Source organism: Drosophila persimilis, unplaced genomic scaffold (genome assembly GCF_003286085.1).
Source record: "Drosophila persimilis strain 14011-0111.01,24,50 unplaced genomic scaffold, DperRS2 tig00000793-arrow-arrow-pilon, whole genome shotgun sequence".
Taxonomy (NCBI): Eukaryota; Metazoa; Arthropoda; class Insecta; order Diptera; family Drosophilidae; genus Drosophila; species Drosophila persimilis.
The window spans coordinates 655,692-673,167 of record NW_020825354.1 but is presented as its reverse complement, the minus strand read 5'-3'; the positions used below and the strand labels follow the sequence as shown (position 1 = coordinate 673,167).

Sequence of the window (17,476 nt, the reverse complement as noted above, 5' to 3'; positions counted from 1 at the left end):
CCGTACGGTGCCGGGCCGGGCCCAGGCCAGGCCGTATTCGCGGTGCGCTTGTATGGCACGGAGAGACAGGCAGACAGACGGACAAGCGGTGGCTGGTAGGCGGTGGTTGGAGGAGAGGTGGGGTTGGGGCGGAGCGGAGCGGAGCAAAAACGCGCCGCGCTCATCGCTGCGCGGGTGGCGTTCACCAACAACCAACCACCTCTCACACCCCCGCTTCATTATACCTTTTTTGTGATTTTTTTTTTATTCTGGCAGAGATCTGCACTTCTCTGCTCTGCTTTTTGATCTGTCACTGTCTCTGTCTCTTGCCCCTGTCGCCCTCTGCCTCATTACAAAAGCATTCCAAGTTTATTGCGGGATTGTGGCGTGGCGCTGCTGTGTGTCCCAACAGGTTGTCGATCAGCTGTTTGATGAGAAACCGTTCCATTGAACATCTCTTAGCACACACTCACACACACCCATCTACCACTTACTCACTCACTCCCTCAGACACTTTCTGGTTCTCTCTCTCCCCACTCGCACAGACTTGGGTTTTGTTTGTGTTGTGTAAAGGAATGATTAATCGGAGCAATCATCATTTCGGCAGGTGGCGCTGCTAAAACGATTTTCAATTGTTTGAAATTTTTTGGAATGCTAAAGGGACACATTCATGGGTCTACAGTAAGGCCACACCTTATTATCTATAGATCCCTTAGATAACCACAAATCCCATAGATATATATCTTCTATGATTTGTCTATAAAGGGATCTTTAAATTTCAAAAAGAAAGTGCAAAAAGCGCAAATGGTAGATGTTAAAAATCCAATAAATACTGAGCGCTAAAGCTGTATAATGTAACAGTAGTAAAAACGAAACCAAAATGATGCTTAAATGACTGATTAATTTGCCACCACAAAGTGATAGAGTCGTACTCGTACTCTAATTGATCTGATATCCATGAAATAAGAACATTCTTTAGGCAAAACAAATTTGATTCGGAGAGCATCTCCCAGTCGACTCATTTCTATCAACGAGACCATCAGAGAAACAGTCTTAATGAATCGTTTAACTTTTGTATGTTTTATTATTGATTGATTTAAATAAAAAAAATAAAGTAAAGCCAAAGCAACAGAAACAGCAAAAAGGCAGAGGCAAAGATACATACGCGACGGACGCCTTGTCGGGCCGAGTACAAAGAATCTCTAGAGAGGGACTCTTCTATACATAGCACTCATTCCACGGCTTTATATTGAGATACACACGCCAACTATTTGAAGACACGAACATTTAATTGGGAATGGGGATGATTATGATGCTGACCCTGGAGGTGCGGGCGGGGCTGTCCCTGACCTTGACAAGAGAACAGAAAATACATGGATAATACGTGGATACGAAAGTGTGTCTACATATGTACATATATGTTATAACTCGCTTTGGTTCTGTGGAATCGAACATTGTACCGTGATTTTGCACGATTTGAATGATAGAAGACAATCATCTGGTGCGGCAAGAGGAATAATATTTATTTTCGGCAAACCACGGAATTCTGATTGCCCTTGCCAAGATCGCATTTTGGGTCAGGCAGCCAACGAGCCAGAACGTGAGTGGATCTACACACATGCATATGTATGTAAATATCTGCCTATCTATATCTTCGTCTATATCGTACTTTTGTTCTCTCATTTTCGAGATCTTCATCATTCTGTCAAAACACAAATGAAATGAATGTGAATGTTGAATGAAGAAAATGTGTGTTGAGGAATTTTCATTAAATGTCGTTGAACTGCTGCTAATGGATCTGATCCTCAATGAACTGCTATCATATTAAATTATGATCTCTTAAACATTTCTATCATTGGATTTGCCTTCTGGGGGCAGCATTCTATTTTCATTTCCATTTCAATTTCAATTTCATATTGTTTTCGTTCTGTTTTCGTTTTTCTTATTAAGGAAACCACCCCACACACATTTCATTTTGCTAATTATAGTGAACGCGTGGAAATTTTCCACTGTCACGAGACGAACACTTGATTTTATTAGATTTGCAAATACGAGAAGTTTGTTGTGTCATTAAGGTGCATCGATCTTCCAGGGAACCAGAGGGAAGAGTCTATCCATAGTTTTATACAGATGGCAGACCTGTCGATGCTGATTATGGAGTATAAAACCCTCTGACAGCACATAAACCAATCACAAAAATAATATACATATGTGCATAAATGTAAGAATTTATATGTATATTTTTTACACAAATACATAGTATGTCATTTATTCATAGGCAGATGCTGTGCCTTGTTAGCCTTATGTGCTTGTACTTCTACTCACGAGAACGTGAGACAGGACTCGGAACAGAGACGGCCTACGGCTTCTTCAGGTGTACTCAGAAGAGAGAGAGAGAAGGTGCCGAAGTTTGGAACAGCAAAGGACTCTCCGTCTCTGACGGGTTACGACACTCCTCCATGGCCTGTTTCTTCTGAGCCTTGTCCTTCTCGGGATCCGCCCTCAAAAAGGCTGGGTCGTCAGAAGAAACCCATACATGAACATATAGCATATAGCAAATATCCCTATAGATCTGCCAAAAAAGAACACACCTTAAGGCACTTTACCAACTAGTTTTCTCCCTTTATGAAAAACACATAGATTATAGAGATGGCAAAGGGTCTTTTGGTGTTTGCTTATTTTTGGGAGTTGTTCGATTGATGTGAGAGTCTTCTTTTCAGCAGTTGGAGAATACACAAATCTCTGGAGGTTCTTTCGATGGAGACTTTCGCTTTCAAATAAGTCTTGACTCGCCCAAAAACAGGTACATACTTAGATCATCTTCTTGGGCTTCTGTGTGTAGAGAGAGATGTGTATCTTTTAGATACAAATATACTCGTACGAGCATGTCTGACATGCTTGGCTTCTGTTTAGATCATAGACGAGAGACCGACCGAAAAGAAAACTCGCAATTAAAATGCTTTTTTCATATTTTCTTTTCTTTTTGTTGTAAATCTTATTCTCTAGATTATTGTTATTAAATGTCAAGCCCCCAAGCCCCCAAAGCCCCCCCGCCGTCTGGGGCGTCTGGTCTGTCAATTGCCGTTGGCTGGTGGAACGTTAAACGTTTTTTAGTAATGCTCCAGTAAGTACAGTAAAACAACAGCATAAAGCCAACAAACTGCTATTGTTTTTTTAGTATTGTCTTAGTAGTTGTAATTACCGGGGACAGTATGCTTCTTTGCTGTGTTGTGCTGTGCTTTACCTGATATTTCTTTACCCTTACCGAGTGGGTATTACTGAAAAAGAAGCCTCGACCCAGACGGAAAATCCCTGAGAATCGATTTAAAAATTTCAAGCGATAGTTTTGGAAAATCACTAACATTTTACCATTAATATAAAAATTATCTCATCTAAATATATTTTACGCTTAAATTATTTATTTCATATTTAATATAACCTACAAATTTAATTTATATATATATTATATTTATTTTCGTGTGTTTTTTAGGTATTTCATATTTACATTAAATAGATGGTAAGGTTCGGAACTTCCTAGATCATCATTAACGAAAATGATATCTGAAGATATTTTTAGCAAACTGTCAGTATTTCAATTGCACAGATAGATACATTTAGATGTGGGTATAGACGCATCGGTTGACTATATCATAATATGGCTGCCATACAAACGATCAATAAAAATCCATGCTAATTTAAGAAAAACTTTTGAAAGATCATCCAAAATAGATCTAAGTCGGGTCGAGGACACATCTTACTTTTTTTTTTAAATTTGAATAATAACAATTAAAACAAATAATAACAAACTATAAAATGTATTGTAATTATTAAAAATACTTTTATAATGGGCTGAACACATCTTACATCGTTTTGAAAGGGTATCAAAAGCTTCGGTCCAGAGATATTCTTCTTTTTCTGGTTTTTTTTTAAATTTTATTGTATCTTAAACATTAAGCGGAGGGCGGGTCACTGCCTTAGGGGAAAGTGAACAACAAAATCAGAAAAAAAGCAAAATAAAACAAAAAACAAAAAAGGGCCGCAAAATCAGATTTAATTGCAGAATGCGTAGAAAGTGAAAAATGTGGGGTTTTGTTTGTGGTTTTGGTTTTTGGGCTCAGATTTTGTCACCATATCCAAAGTGGAAATCTTTAGTCCCTTCCAGTCCATTAAATTTATTCAAAGTACCTAAAATCATCCATAGGATGTAGCCCATCCTGTTAAGATTTTCATCGTTTCGTACTTCCATTCCGATGGTCTGCCTAAAATTTATGTATCTCCAATGAACTCATTCTATCCAATAGATTCGCTTTCATTCCATTGGATTGCCAGTCCCATATTTTGTCATTCCATTCCCACGAATGTATGGAGTTTTACGTCCATTCCAAATGAATTCCATTCACTCCTCTGCAAACCCATTTGAATCACTTGATGATCTCTGATGATCATCTCTTGCATTTCTGTTAGAGCCCCCTCAACATATCCTCCATGTGGACAGGGGATAGGGAACTGGGAGCGGGACTGGGACAAGTCCGACCTGTTGCTGGCTTCCAGCATCATCATCATCATCATCATCATCAGCATCCTGCCGCCGCCGGCCGCCCGACCGCCCGACCGCCCAAAAAAGGCAGCACAGAGTTGTGTCGCCTAAGTGGGACACACCGCCAGAGCCCCCACAAGCCCCACGCCGCATGCCACACGCTGACGCCGCCGCAGCCGCGGCAGTCAAATGACCTGACCGAGTTCCACCCGGGCCGATCTGGCGCGATCTTCTGGGATCCACGCGTGTTACCATGCGATTCATTCCCCCCTCAAGACGCACTCAAGCTCAAGCTCAATCTCAAGCTTATATTTAGATACTAGTACTTACTCTTGGGCCAAGAGAATAGGCGCACCTTGGGACAAAATTTGCTGGAAGAATAGATTTAAAAATATAAGAGAGCATAATTACGAAAAATCTAGATGCAATTCTGGTACAATCTTTACGTTATTCATTTATTTATTAATTAACAATTATCTGCTAATTATGGAATTAGACAATAATTATATAGAATTAACAATACATATAGGAGAGAGCAGAGAAAGAAAACAGTGTTACAAAATAAATAATTCCACATGATGGTAAATATTAATTGCCATCATTTTAAGAGATACTTCCGTGGAAATGCTATGGCAAAAGGGAATTATAATTATGTCATAGAGCCCTAAATGCAGCCCTACATAAGGTACGGGTGCAGATAGGTAGTAACCGCAAAGTCAATCTAATACAATTTCCAAAAAAATCAATAATATAAATGCATATTTAAATAAATCAACAAGGAAAACATTAACTTATTAGACTGATTTTGTTGGAGTCCTATAGTCCTATTTTTTGAAAATTTTATGAGTATTTTATCCAGAATTAAATTCAAACTTCTTGACCTAAGATATTCAATGACAATATTTATAGAAAATTCACATACTTTCCGCGAATCTAACAATGGCATAGTAAATCCCACTCCAACCCATTTCTAAGTTGGCCAAAAGATTCCCATCGCATCATTATTACAGCCACAAAGAAGAAATTGTCTTCATAGAAAATCAAAAATCCACCGAAAGGTAATACACTCTTTTTCCAATCTTACAATAGCTCCCATTCAAAAACTCCCACTCCATTTACAAATTTTGTTAAAAAATTCGTAGGGTACCATTTCGAGAAGTTTTTGTGCCACTGTGCCTGTGACTGTGCCTGAGCCTGAGCCACTGTCGTTAGACAACTGTCATCTATGATTAGATCGGCAATTTGCAATGCTTCGATAACTGTCGCAAGGCCAGTTAAGCGGCATTAAGTGGCACTCCTTATGCTCCTCCCCCACGAGAACATTCGACAGGTCGTCTCCATTGAAGTAGACGGGAGGGAGGGAGGCGCGTCTGGTGTGCGCTATGGGAGTGGAAGTGTAGATGGAGATGGCAGCGGTGCCATCATCTTCACTGAAACGTTACGACGGGGCCAAAAGCCAAGCAGCCGAATCTTTTGGATGGGTGGTGGGGGGGAGGGCAAAAGAATGGCCATTGGAGGGGGCTTTCTCCGGTTGAGAGTAATCGGGACTGGGGCTGGGGCTGGAGCTGGGGCTGGGGCTGCCGGTTGAGTTGTTGTCGTCGTCGTCGTTGGCCGCCGGGTCGCTGTGGCTGGGCCTCCACCGCGTTGTTTCATTTATTAACCAGACTCGCAGCCAAACGGTCGCGCACGCCTCGAAGAGAACTCCGCTCTAAAGTGAAGAGTCGCGCGGTAAAGAGAGTGAGTGAGCGAGCGAGAGAGAGAGAGTGAGAGAGTGATGGCATCAAGTGGCCGTTATGGTGGTCACATGGTGGTCAAGCTGCTCTTGGCCAACCTCTGGGTCTGTCTCTCGGTCTGGGACTGGGGCCTCTGTCAGGCCTATGATTTTGGCTACCATCCCAGCGCCGAGGAGTTCGATAGTCTGTGGCATCGCGAGCTGCTCGCCAACGATCGCCGGCGCATGGAGCAGCGCTTTGTCCCGCGGTATCAGCATGCAGAGACCTCGATCCGCTTCGAGCCACCAGAGCTGGATTTCCAGTTGTTTAGCCAGGAGGAGGATGCGGATCAGCAGCAGCCATATGTGTTCGAGTCCGTGGAAGAGGCACCCACCAATACGCAACCCGCGCCCGATCTGATGCATGTGCAGAGTCAGCTGCTGGAGATTAAGGATCCCACGCCTCAGCGGCCATTCGTCAATCACCATCGTCCAGCGAATGGCTCCTCCGCCCAAGCCAGTTTCCCCATCTTCTTTACCAACCCTGCCACAGGCATTGTCTATGCCATCAGCCAAGTGGGAGAGGGTGCCCAAGGTGTCCAGGGATCTCAACCCCGCAATGACAGCGGCGGCGCCATAGCCATCTATGTGACCAAGGCACAGTATGATGCGGATATCCAGGCATTGCGGCAACACTACGAGGAGCAGTGCCAGCAGCAGCAGCAGCAGCAGCAGCAAACCATTCCCCCGGGCACCGTGCTCTCCACGCCGAACCTGAAGCCGAGCCCCCAACAAGGAGGAGTGACTGCTCGGCCACAGATCATACGGCTGCAGAAGCCCAAAAAGAGGCCGGGTGGTGTCACCAACAAGCTGCCGAAGCCACAGCATCGACCGCCACCGGTGATGGTGACCAGTGGACCCATAACCACCATCAACGATCAGGTGTTTAAGATTCACCACAAGAGTAGCAGCACCACCACCACACGGAGACCCAAGACATCCACAACCAGGCGAAAGAAGCGCAAGAAGAAGAAGCCGAGTCCCGTGAAGGCAATTAAACGCCGGCCTGGACACAAGCGGAGAAGTAACAGCACCACTGAGCGACCCGCAGGTCCACCACCCATTATCCTGGGCACGCGACCGAGCAGCAGCAGCAGCACAACAACCACGACGACAACGAGACCGCCGCCTGGATCCACACAGCTGGAGAAGCCCCATATGCCGCAGGCCACCACATCGACGGGGAATATTTTCAGTCAGCATGCATATGTGATTAACCAGGGATATCATCCCCAGCATCCTCATTCCCATGTGAGACGTCGTCGAGGACTAGAAGCCGCAGCAGGAGTAGGAGAAGGTGCGGTAGAAGCAGCAGGAGGATCGTCAGTAGTAGAAGGGTCAGCAGCAGTAGGAAGAGGAGCAGTTGTTAGGGGATCGACCGTGGAAATACCTCTAATAAAAGGAGCGGCAGTAGGAGGATCAGCTGCAGAAAGATCTGCAGTAAAAGTATTACCCATTCGAGGATCACCAACAAAAGGATCATCGGTAGTGAGATTACAAGGAGGAGAGGCCGTCGGGTTAGGAGGATCAGTTGGAAGAGGATCAGCAGCAGCAAAAGCAGGATCATCTTCAGCAGTGGAAAAAAAAACACTCGTCAGAGGATCGACAGTAAAAGGACCACTTAAGGCAGCAGTCCAACGGGCAGCCACCAGATCATCATCCACAGTCGTGAGAGGAGGATCATCCGGTGCTCGAAGAAGGGGTGGTGGATCTGGAAGCCCAAGGCCAAGGGGACCCAAGGGCAGCAGTAAAAGCAAATCCAAGCCAAAGCCGCGAACAACCCCAGAAGTTGGCGGTGATCGTGCGGCAGGCGGCGCTGGTGTGGCCACTGGAGTGCTGCACCTGCCACACGCTGTCCACCTGCTGCACAGGAATCACAGTACAGACTCGAAGGAGAATCATCATCCTCAGCCAGATCAGATCAAAATCCAACCAAAGAAAAAGAAAAAATCCAAGGCAAAGGCAAAGGAAAAGGAGAGGAGACGCGGTCGTCCCGAGGGCTCGAACTTTGATATATTCGAGCTAATTTCTGGCGGGGATTACGATGACGATACCGAAGAGGATGATGCGTACTATTACGAAGATGAGAATGAGAATGGAGATGGTGACGAAAAGGAGCCTCAGGCGGGACAAGCTACCAGCAGTAGCAGCCCCGAGGACCCCAAGGAGGACAGCAGCTCGGCGGAGGAGGGAGCCGACTTTGGGGCCATGGAGGAGTCGGAGACGACGACCCTCTCACCAACGAGCACTGAGCTGCTGGAGGGGGACCAGTTTTCCAGCACAAAGAACAGCATGGCCAAGAAGCGTATACGCATCCGTAGACGACCGCCCGCTTCCTCCTCCGAGGAGGAGGACGACAACGATGATGATTCGGGTGGCATCGGTGGCTTCTTTCGCATGATCTTCTACCCCGTTCAGGTGGCCATGTCCCGTCTGATGGACTTGGGCTTTGGCGGTCCATCATCGTTCAACGATGAGGACGAGGAGGAGGTCCACAAGGTGAACCCCACAAAGCCCCCCAAGTATCCCAGCTACACGCTCTACCATAGCGCCCACAGCAACGAGGCCTATGCCCAGCCCGAGGACGACGAGGATGAGGGCGACGATGACGACGATTATGATGGCAGCAGCACCCTGGGCAGTTGGTTCAGCTCCTGGTTCGGACCAGGACGACGCACCAAGAAGATTGGTAGCACCACCACAGTGGTGCCACTGCCGGCGCCCACCCAAGAGCCAGCCGGTTGGCTGGACTCATGGTTTGGCTTTGGCAAGACGACAACAACAACGCCCACGGATTCCGACGAAGATGACTATGACAGTGAGTACATTCCCAAATCCAAAGTTCTCTTAGATCATCATTATTATAACGAAGAAATTGGACTCAAGTCCACTAAGGGAAGTCTCTGAAAATTCTCAGTCTAGTGGTCAAGTTTATTGACGCGGTTCGATGGGCAGTTAAATGATTTAATGGTTGAAAAGATACCACAGTATTCAAACTATGTTAGATAAATGGTGTTATATGTCTTCTTCTGGATAGAGAGCTGGATAGTCCCAATATTACATCATCAAATAGCATAAACAGAATCTTGATGATCCCTAAATAATGGTTTTACTCGATCTAATGTTCAAATGATCTCAATAGTCCAAAAGTATGTCCAGCGGAATGCGGCAGTGCCCCTCGGTCGGTAACGAGCTTTTTTCTTGATTCCTTCCCCTTGGAAAGATTCTTGGGCATGAGGGAAAGCAACCTCCTTCTTCTAACTATCCAAAAGCCAGTCACCCACATGAATCAATAGCTAGAACGTTCGTTTCAACGGTCTGACCCTCAAATGGTGGATGGAGGAGTTCGTTCTGATTCGATTGGAGTGTCACGCTTTCTGCACTCTCTCTCTCTCTCCCAAACTGAAAATGCGATCCACTTTTCCCTTCTAGAATGGTTTTCCAGCTGGTTCGATGCGAAGCCCAAAAGGAAAGTGCGTCGCCGCAGCACAACCTCAACGACCACCACATCGACGACAACCAGCCAACCGTCTGCTGCCGCTCAGGTGCCCATACTGACAATTGTGGATCCGTTGAGGAATCCCCAGAACTGGATTGGGATACTCGCCCATCACATTGTCAACTCCACGGGCAACGCGATGACGACCAGGATGACGACCAAAGGGACCACCACCGTCAAGCCGGATATACCGCGCAGGATAAGCTATGACAAGTATCAGATCTGGCGACTCAAGCCGCAGGATGAGGCACAGGTGCGAGCACTGGAGGAGTTCAAGAAGGGCGAGGACGGTGTCAAGATGCACTGGCTCAAGGGCCCCAGTCTCAGGTGAGAGCAGAGATCGATCGAGAGTAGTCCTTAAAGGCTTACGCCCAAAACATAAATTAAACACCCCGATCCCTTGCCAGAGGTCTCACCGATGTCCTAGTGCCGCCCAAGATGCTGGTCGATTTCCAGGGAACTCTCAACTACGAGAGCATTGCCCATGAAGTTCTCATCTTCGATGTGGGCATGGCCATTGCCTACGAGCAGTCGAAGGAGGACTATCTGCACACCACACCCGTCTCACTGCAGCGTCCGTCCAGGCCCAAGCCCAAGCCCACGGGCGTCGCAAAGCCTGGAATGACCTGGAATCGCTATCACACTCACGACGAGATTGTGCAGTACCTTGAAACGATGCGTATGAGGCATCCACAGCTCGTCGAGCTCATCCACATTGGACGCTCCTACGAGGGCCGTCCCCTGATCGTTGTCAAGATCGAGTCCAAGCAATCTGCTTCAGCAGCCAATGCCTCGGCCTCGGGCTACAAGAGACCCAAGCGTAAGAGGAAATCTGGTCAGGCGAATGCCGTCTTTGTGGAGGCTGGAGCCCATGGTCTGGCATGGATTGGACCCGCGACGGCCACCTGGATGATCTCTGAGCTGCTGCGACTGATGAAAACCAACAGTGAGTAGAATCTGATACAGATCCCTTAGGATCTGGGTATTTTCAATTCATTCAATTTGTTGCCATATGACTATAAACCATCCTTATTCCCAAGAATTGATGATAATTGAATGGGATAATACATTATGAATCCCACATCGATGATACATCGACATATTCATGATGCATACTTACCACTGATACCATTTCGATAGCACTATTTAGAAATCAATAGAGATCAATAGATCTAACCCTGAACATCGTCTGTTCACGGTTAGTGGACCTTTTTGGATTAGAGTGGATCACTTTTCCTCTTATGGCATTATTCCCATAAATCGATGATAATTTGATGGGATAAAAAGATACTTCTGAAACTTTTCTCGATCAAGCTCTTTCCTGTTGTGGATCCGAGACCGAAAGCGATGCTTGGAACAGAGTATCGGTCCCGATCTCGGAGATAATATGCCCAATTTGTTATTGTATTTTTGGGCACTCCGTTGTGGAACCATTCGGTTGTGGAACCACCGACCATCAGCTTGCCGTGTCATGTCCAAGCAATGTGTATTGTTTTTGGTTTCTCGGTACTGAGCCTCGATGTACCTGTGACTAGTTCTTTTACTGATTCGTCCTTCAGGGATCCCATCCCCATTAGACCCATTCTTCCATTCCATCCCTCCATTTAAACCATTTTCAATGCCAAATATTATGTTTATTTAAACTCAAGATTTTGGGTTTTTTCGCTTCCCCCAATTACCGTTCCTGCTGCTGTCCGGATCCGATATTGTCTTTTAGTAACCCATCAGGCGCGCAAACACATCATGTAACCAGACGATCAATGCCGGCGGCTGCTTCATTTCGCAGGGTATGGCATACCGCTTGGAGTTCTTGAAAATGGCACGCCCCTGCTTGTCGCTGTAGCGCACTTTTTTGGGACAGGAGGTGCCCTTGATGTCGCATTTGCCCAGCCAGCATTTGATGGGTTTCTTGCCCGGAAGTGGCTTTACCTTTTGGGGCCAAATCATTGACATGATGCTGCTCGATGCTGTACACTGGGCGCCTGTTGGTGTCTTAGCCTTGGGGCATACGGCTTGTGGCTTGACGGGTGCCGCTGCCTTGCATGCCTTTGGCGCGGCCTTGGGGCAGAAGTTGAGCAAGCTCTTGAGCCTAGTAAAACAGTTGAGGGTCCACTTGCTGTTGGCCCTCACACGACTCTTCCCGCGGCAGCAGAAGCCTCCCTCTCGGTTCGTGACCACCGTCACAAAAAAGGCAAGCAGCAGCACGCCCACTACGATGCCCGCTGCCGTTTGGACCCACTTGTCCGCATCCTTGAGGTCCACAAATAGCTTGACGACATAGTAGCCCAGGGTGATCCAGAAGCTGATCGTGCAGATGGCAAAGAACCTAAAAGGAGAGGCAAGTTAGGGATCGGGAATCTGGGATCTAGAGGGGAATCTGAGAGATACTTACACGAGTACGCCCATGATCTCAATGATGAAGGTGACAATGTCACTGACTCGTTGGTTCCTAAACAGATTGAAGTCCGCGGGGCCGTTGTTGTTATTGGGGGGTCTCCCATATGTGTCTTCAGTCTCTACTAAACCCCGACCGCGTGCCATTCCGAAGGTGCTCGCTCTTCCGAACAGGCTTGCGCCAGCTCTCGAGACGCTCGCCCGGCCACCATAGAATCCACTGGCCACAGTCCCAGTGGCACTGTAACTGTATTCTCTGGATCCGCAGCCGCTCAAGCCACCGCCGGAAGCGCTTGGTACCCCAAAATCGCTGTCCTCGAACGCGCTCATCCCTCCTGTTAATCCTCCGCCTCTAAGTGCAGCGAGGGCCACGCTGCTTGCCACCTGCTGTGGCAGGTATATGTCCGACTGCGTGCGACTAGTAAATCCGGAGGCACAGTCCGTCCCATAACCGTAGGTCTCATCGCAGCGCATGTCCGCACTGCCCACCAAATCGCCAGTGCCGTGCGGCACCTGCTCCTCCAACGTATTCATGTGCCTGGATTCTGAGCTGAGTCCGCTGCCCCCTGGGGGAGCTTCTCTAGGTTCCCCGTAGCCAGCAGGAGATCTGGGTCTGCAGGGACTTCCGCCATTGCCCTGCGACATCCTGCTGGCCCTGCACTTTTGGCACGGACACGGCGACGTGCATAAGTGGCGCATGGCCTTGCTCAGGCTGTAGTCCATCATCGCCGGTTGACGGCAAGAGCCAGTTGTGTCTGTCATTATTTTTGCACTCCACAGGATTCTCCGTACACGGACCCAGTTTGAAGTTTTTTGTTGCAGGTTTATCCCTTGGGGCGATTGGGGATTGACTGATCCTTTGGTTCTGTCAACGGAATCTCCGAAACGACTAAAGCAAAGGCCACTTTTCGGATATTGCTATGATTTCAAAACGATTAATCATTGTCAGATTATCCCACTGGAAACAGTATTGTACGATGTGTTGTAGGGTAGATGCGTTGTAGGGACACTAAAAAAAACAAAAAACGAAGGGGAACGTTGTGAGTTGCTGCGGACACCGCAACTCTACAGTTATACCTGATACTTTGTCAGTATGGCTCTCCTCCGGCAGACGCCGCTAATATTAAACGAAACGACAAAGAGTGCGTGCGAGAGAGACAGAAAATCAGTCTGAGCGTGACGTCGGGCGCTTCGTAGCAACAAATTATCCGATCTGATCCAGATTCCGCAACCGGATAGATGTGGTCGTTATCTATGATTCTGCGTTTTTAGTTTTCTCGAATCTGCAATATTGTGGATGCAACAGATTTTCGTCCTTTGTGGAGGCGGAAGGGGGTGGGGCGAAATTTTGAGATATACGTTTTATAGTGAGATCTTAAAGGAGTGTGTGTACCAAAGTTGGTTACTCTAGCGTAAATAGTCTCTGAGATTTGTGGATGTCCCAGATTTTCGTCATTTGCGGGGGCGAAGGGGGTGTGGCGAAATTTTGACACAAAACGGTCAAGGTCCGATATCACAGGAGTGTGGATACCAAATTTGATTGCTCTGGCTCTTATAGGTTCTGAGATCCTTGAACTCATATTTTGCAATTGGCAGAACCGACCATGAAACCTGTGTGTTAGAGAGAGAAAGAGCGAGAAAGAATGAAATTGTTTTCTTGATTCTGCCTATAATATTTATACGATCTGGTTCAGATTTTGCATTTCCAAGATATAGTCATCTTCTACGATTCTGCGTTTTCAGTTTTCTGGTATCTTTGAATTTGTGGATGCCACAGATTTTCGCCCCTTGTGGGGGCGGAAGTAGGCGGGGCAAAGTTTTGAAACATTCTCGTAACAGCGACATATCACAGAAGTCCGGATATAAAACGTCGTTGCTCTAGCTCTTATAGTCTTTGAGCACTAGGCGCTGATAGGGACGGACAGACGGACAGACGGACGGACGGACAGACGGACAGGGCTCATTCGACTCGGCTATTGATGCTGATCAAGAATATATATACTTTATGGGGTCGGAAACGATTCCTTCTGGACGTTACACACATCCACTTTTACCACAAATCTAATATACCCCAATACTCATTTTGAGAATCGGGTATAAAAATAACAAAAATTCTAAATTTTGAAAAATATTATTTCGGAATTCTTTTTAAGAACAAAGTGGATTTTTTTTAATAAAGCAAAATGTGGAAAAAAAATAATAAAAGAAACAATGGCTCAGGCGTTTCTTCTATGCGGCTTCGTCCTTCGTCCTCCTTCCGTTTCCATTACGCTCGTCTGCCACGGTCGTAGAGACGGAAAGGCTTACAAAATTCATAATTAAATCGGCAGTAATAATACAAAAATATTTGTTCTTACCAGATTTAGCAGAACCATTAAGTCATTATAATTTAAGTAGGTTTCCTATTAATTGGAATTGGCTGCATCCGAGTGGCTGTTGGTCCGGCCACCCAGGATGCATTGTCGATGGTATTGGCTTTGGCTCGTTGGCCAGTGTCGTTGTAGCGGCTGGCCTCGTCGTTGGAGATGGCTGCTGACTTCTTGAAGTTGGAGTGACGTCACGGCCATCGTATGGGGCAGCGTCACTGGTAAGGCCTCCCAATTTCGACCATTGAAATTTGAAAATTGTTTTTTTCTTTTTTTTCTGAATTTTTCTGATGTGATTTGTTTAGTGTTGTGTTCGACAATGCGAACAAAACTGGCAGTCTCTCAAATGAGAGAGTTGTATTTGAAATGGCACATTATACAATAAGTGTGGCGCCTACTGCTTATCTACATATGTACATATGTGTAGTAGCAGACTCTAAAGTGGCTCTAAAGTGGCTGGGTAACACAAGTTACGGTATTGGCTTGCATTGTCAGAGGATTGGCATTGGCATCGCATAGTGATGCCAACGATGTGAGGATTGGCTGCTACCGAGTGGCGAACTGGTCCGGCCACCCGGGATGCGTTGTCGGAGATTTGTGATTTGTTCGACTGATCGAACACATCACAAGGACGTACAAATAAAATGGCAACAAGAACCTTATATTCATTAAATACTAAGTAGCCGTATCATATCGATGACACATTTGTCTCAGTGCCAGACGTGCCTTAAGAACCCTCGGTTCTGGGCTTGGGATTGGCCAACCGAGTACTCCCTTCAAGGACCTTGCTGTCGTGCCCTGGGTCTCGTACTCCCTTCATTTATACATATGTATATATTTCCACACCCAAAAGATACAATTTCTGTAATGTTTGTACTCCCATCCTATCTGCCAGAGAGCAACGAAGAACTAGAGCTCATACGGAACACCACCTGGTACATAATGCCCGTCCTGAATCCCGATGGATATGCGTACAGTCACGAGTACGATCGGTTCTGGAAGAAATCACGCTCCCAGCATATGGCCCGAGCGCCGGGCGGACTCCTCGACTCGGCCATGACATGGCTGCAACAGAAACGCGATCCGGACAAGGTATGCCACGGCGTCGATCTTGACCGGAACTGGCTGTACCACTGGGGCAAGCGGGGCAGCTCCAAGGCGCCGTGCAATGAGTTCTATGCGGGGCCCGCCCCCTTCTCGGAACCAGAGACGAAGGCCGTCTCCGACTTTCTCATGGATCAACGCACACAGATAAAGGTGGGGTTGGGTTCTCCTTCGTTTTCTGAATATTACCTGGACTTGGGCTCTTACAATCGATCGGTTCCCTCTTCCCCCTCAGCTCTACATCTCCCTGCAGGCGTATGGCCAAGTGGTTTCCTATCCAGTTAAGGCCAATTCCACATTCAATTCGGAGCTCTTGGATGACTTCCTGGACGTGGCCATGGTGGGCACCGATGGCCTGCGAAAGAAGGGCAGCAAGTCGCGCTACAAAGTGGATGCCTCCAACGATCTGATTGAGCAGCGCTCTGGTAAGAGTGATTCCTTCAAATTCGATCCACTTATCCGTAAGTATTTCCATGCTGGTTTTTCCAGGTTGCGCCGACGCCTTTGCCGCCTACGAGATCGGCATACCCTTCAGCTATACGATCCAGCTGGCGGATAATGGGGTCCATGGCTACCTGCTGCCCAGCAGCGCCATTGAGCCGACAGCTCGGGATGCCTTTGAGATCGTCAGCGGGATGCTGGACTATATTTAAGAAGGTCTCTGGTCTCTGGTGTGTGGATGTCTGGATTCTCTGGGGTTGGGTCGGGGCTTTATAAAATTCTTAGTTCCTTTTTTTTTTGTCTAGCTTTAAGTAAAAATCGAATTTGTTTCACCAAATCTGACTAATTTCATATGTTTATGAGATTCCATTTAGATTAATTTATTAAGCTGTTTAATATATATTTTAATTTATTATTTTATTTTATTTTTTTTTAGTTTTAATCTCGATTAGGAAATAAACTCGTAATATTCGTATTCATGTATCATATAGATGGGAGATAAGTTAGACTTTTCCCGGTGAAAAGGAACCATCAAGATTAAGCTTGAAGTGCCTTCAAATATTGTAGGATCGAGGCGTAGCTCCCTGGGCGCCTTCTTTGGTCTTACCATCGAGTGGCCCAAACCACTCCAAGCCGTGTCCATATCGAGAGAAACGACACGCTGGAGGACAAGGCCCTGCAGTAGGTGGTCGCCCCACAAGTCTCTGAGGGTCCCTCTGCGCTCAAGGAATGTGCCACTCGCCACCGGATCTGGACTGGACTGAAGTCCAGATTATGACGCCAAATTAAATGGCACTTGCTGTAGTGGAGAGTAGGGGATATGTTTCCTAAAATTTTGGATATTTAAAAATATGTAGGGAAGTGTTATGTGTGGAATATTTGATGGTGTATAGAATGGTATTATTTTGGTTTATTGTATTTTATACAAATATTTTAGGAGAGAGCTTGGACTTCTTCAGGGTAAGTATTTCACTTCCCCTGCTCTTTGCAATCAAATTTCGAGCCAGCCAGGAGCAGGAGCAGCCAATTACAGAATATTCTGCTTCTCTCGGCAACCATTTTTGAACTTGTGGTTTCATTATGTACTGGCATACGACCAGTCTCCAGTCAAACTGCCAATGAAATTCAAACAGCGCTCCTCAACATGCTACCAGACACTATCAGTTAATACTGTAAGAACAATAATGTTGTAAGAACATATTGTGTGTGAAAGCCGGCTTCGCTGCGGACCCGAAGTAAGCCGAACTTGAGAGCTCCCAGTCGAAGCTATAAGTCGCCCAGAGCGGAACTGCGAAATCTCCGCCGAAGCTTTCAATCGTACGGAAATCGGCAGCTATCACCCATCATACACCTCTTAAGGGCGTATCCTGCCTGAAGCAGTCGCA

At 46.5% G+C, this 17,476-nt stretch overlaps 2 protein-coding genes across 2 annotated transcripts; one reads left to right on the top strand and one right to left on the bottom strand.

The window, feature by feature from the left end:
• The first annotated feature begins 6,290 nt into the window (after nucleotides 1-6,290).
• On the top strand, nucleotides 6,291-16,303 carry LOC6600680. Its single transcript, XM_026992897.1, has 7 exons — nucleotides 6,291-7,538; nucleotides 7,914-9,105; nucleotides 9,720-10,113; nucleotides 10,194-10,732; nucleotides 15,442-15,803; nucleotides 15,886-16,075; nucleotides 16,140-16,303. The coding sequence occupies exons 1-7, from the start codon at nucleotides 6,291-6,293 to the stop codon at nucleotides 16,301-16,303; spliced, it is 4,089 nt and encodes a 1,362-aa protein (XP_026848698.1).
• On the bottom strand, nucleotides 11,413-13,044 carry LOC6600681. The gene is made up of 2 exons (XM_002025718.2): nucleotides 12,179-13,044; nucleotides 11,413-12,112 (listed from the first exon to the last, which is right to left on the bottom strand). The coding sequence occupies exons 1-2, from the start codon at nucleotides 12,940-12,942 to the stop codon at nucleotides 11,500-11,502; spliced, it is 1,377 nt and encodes a 458-aa protein (XP_002025754.2). The 5' UTR covers nucleotides 12,943-13,044; the 3' UTR covers nucleotides 11,413-11,499.
• Nucleotides 16,304-17,476: the final 1,173 nt, after the last annotated feature.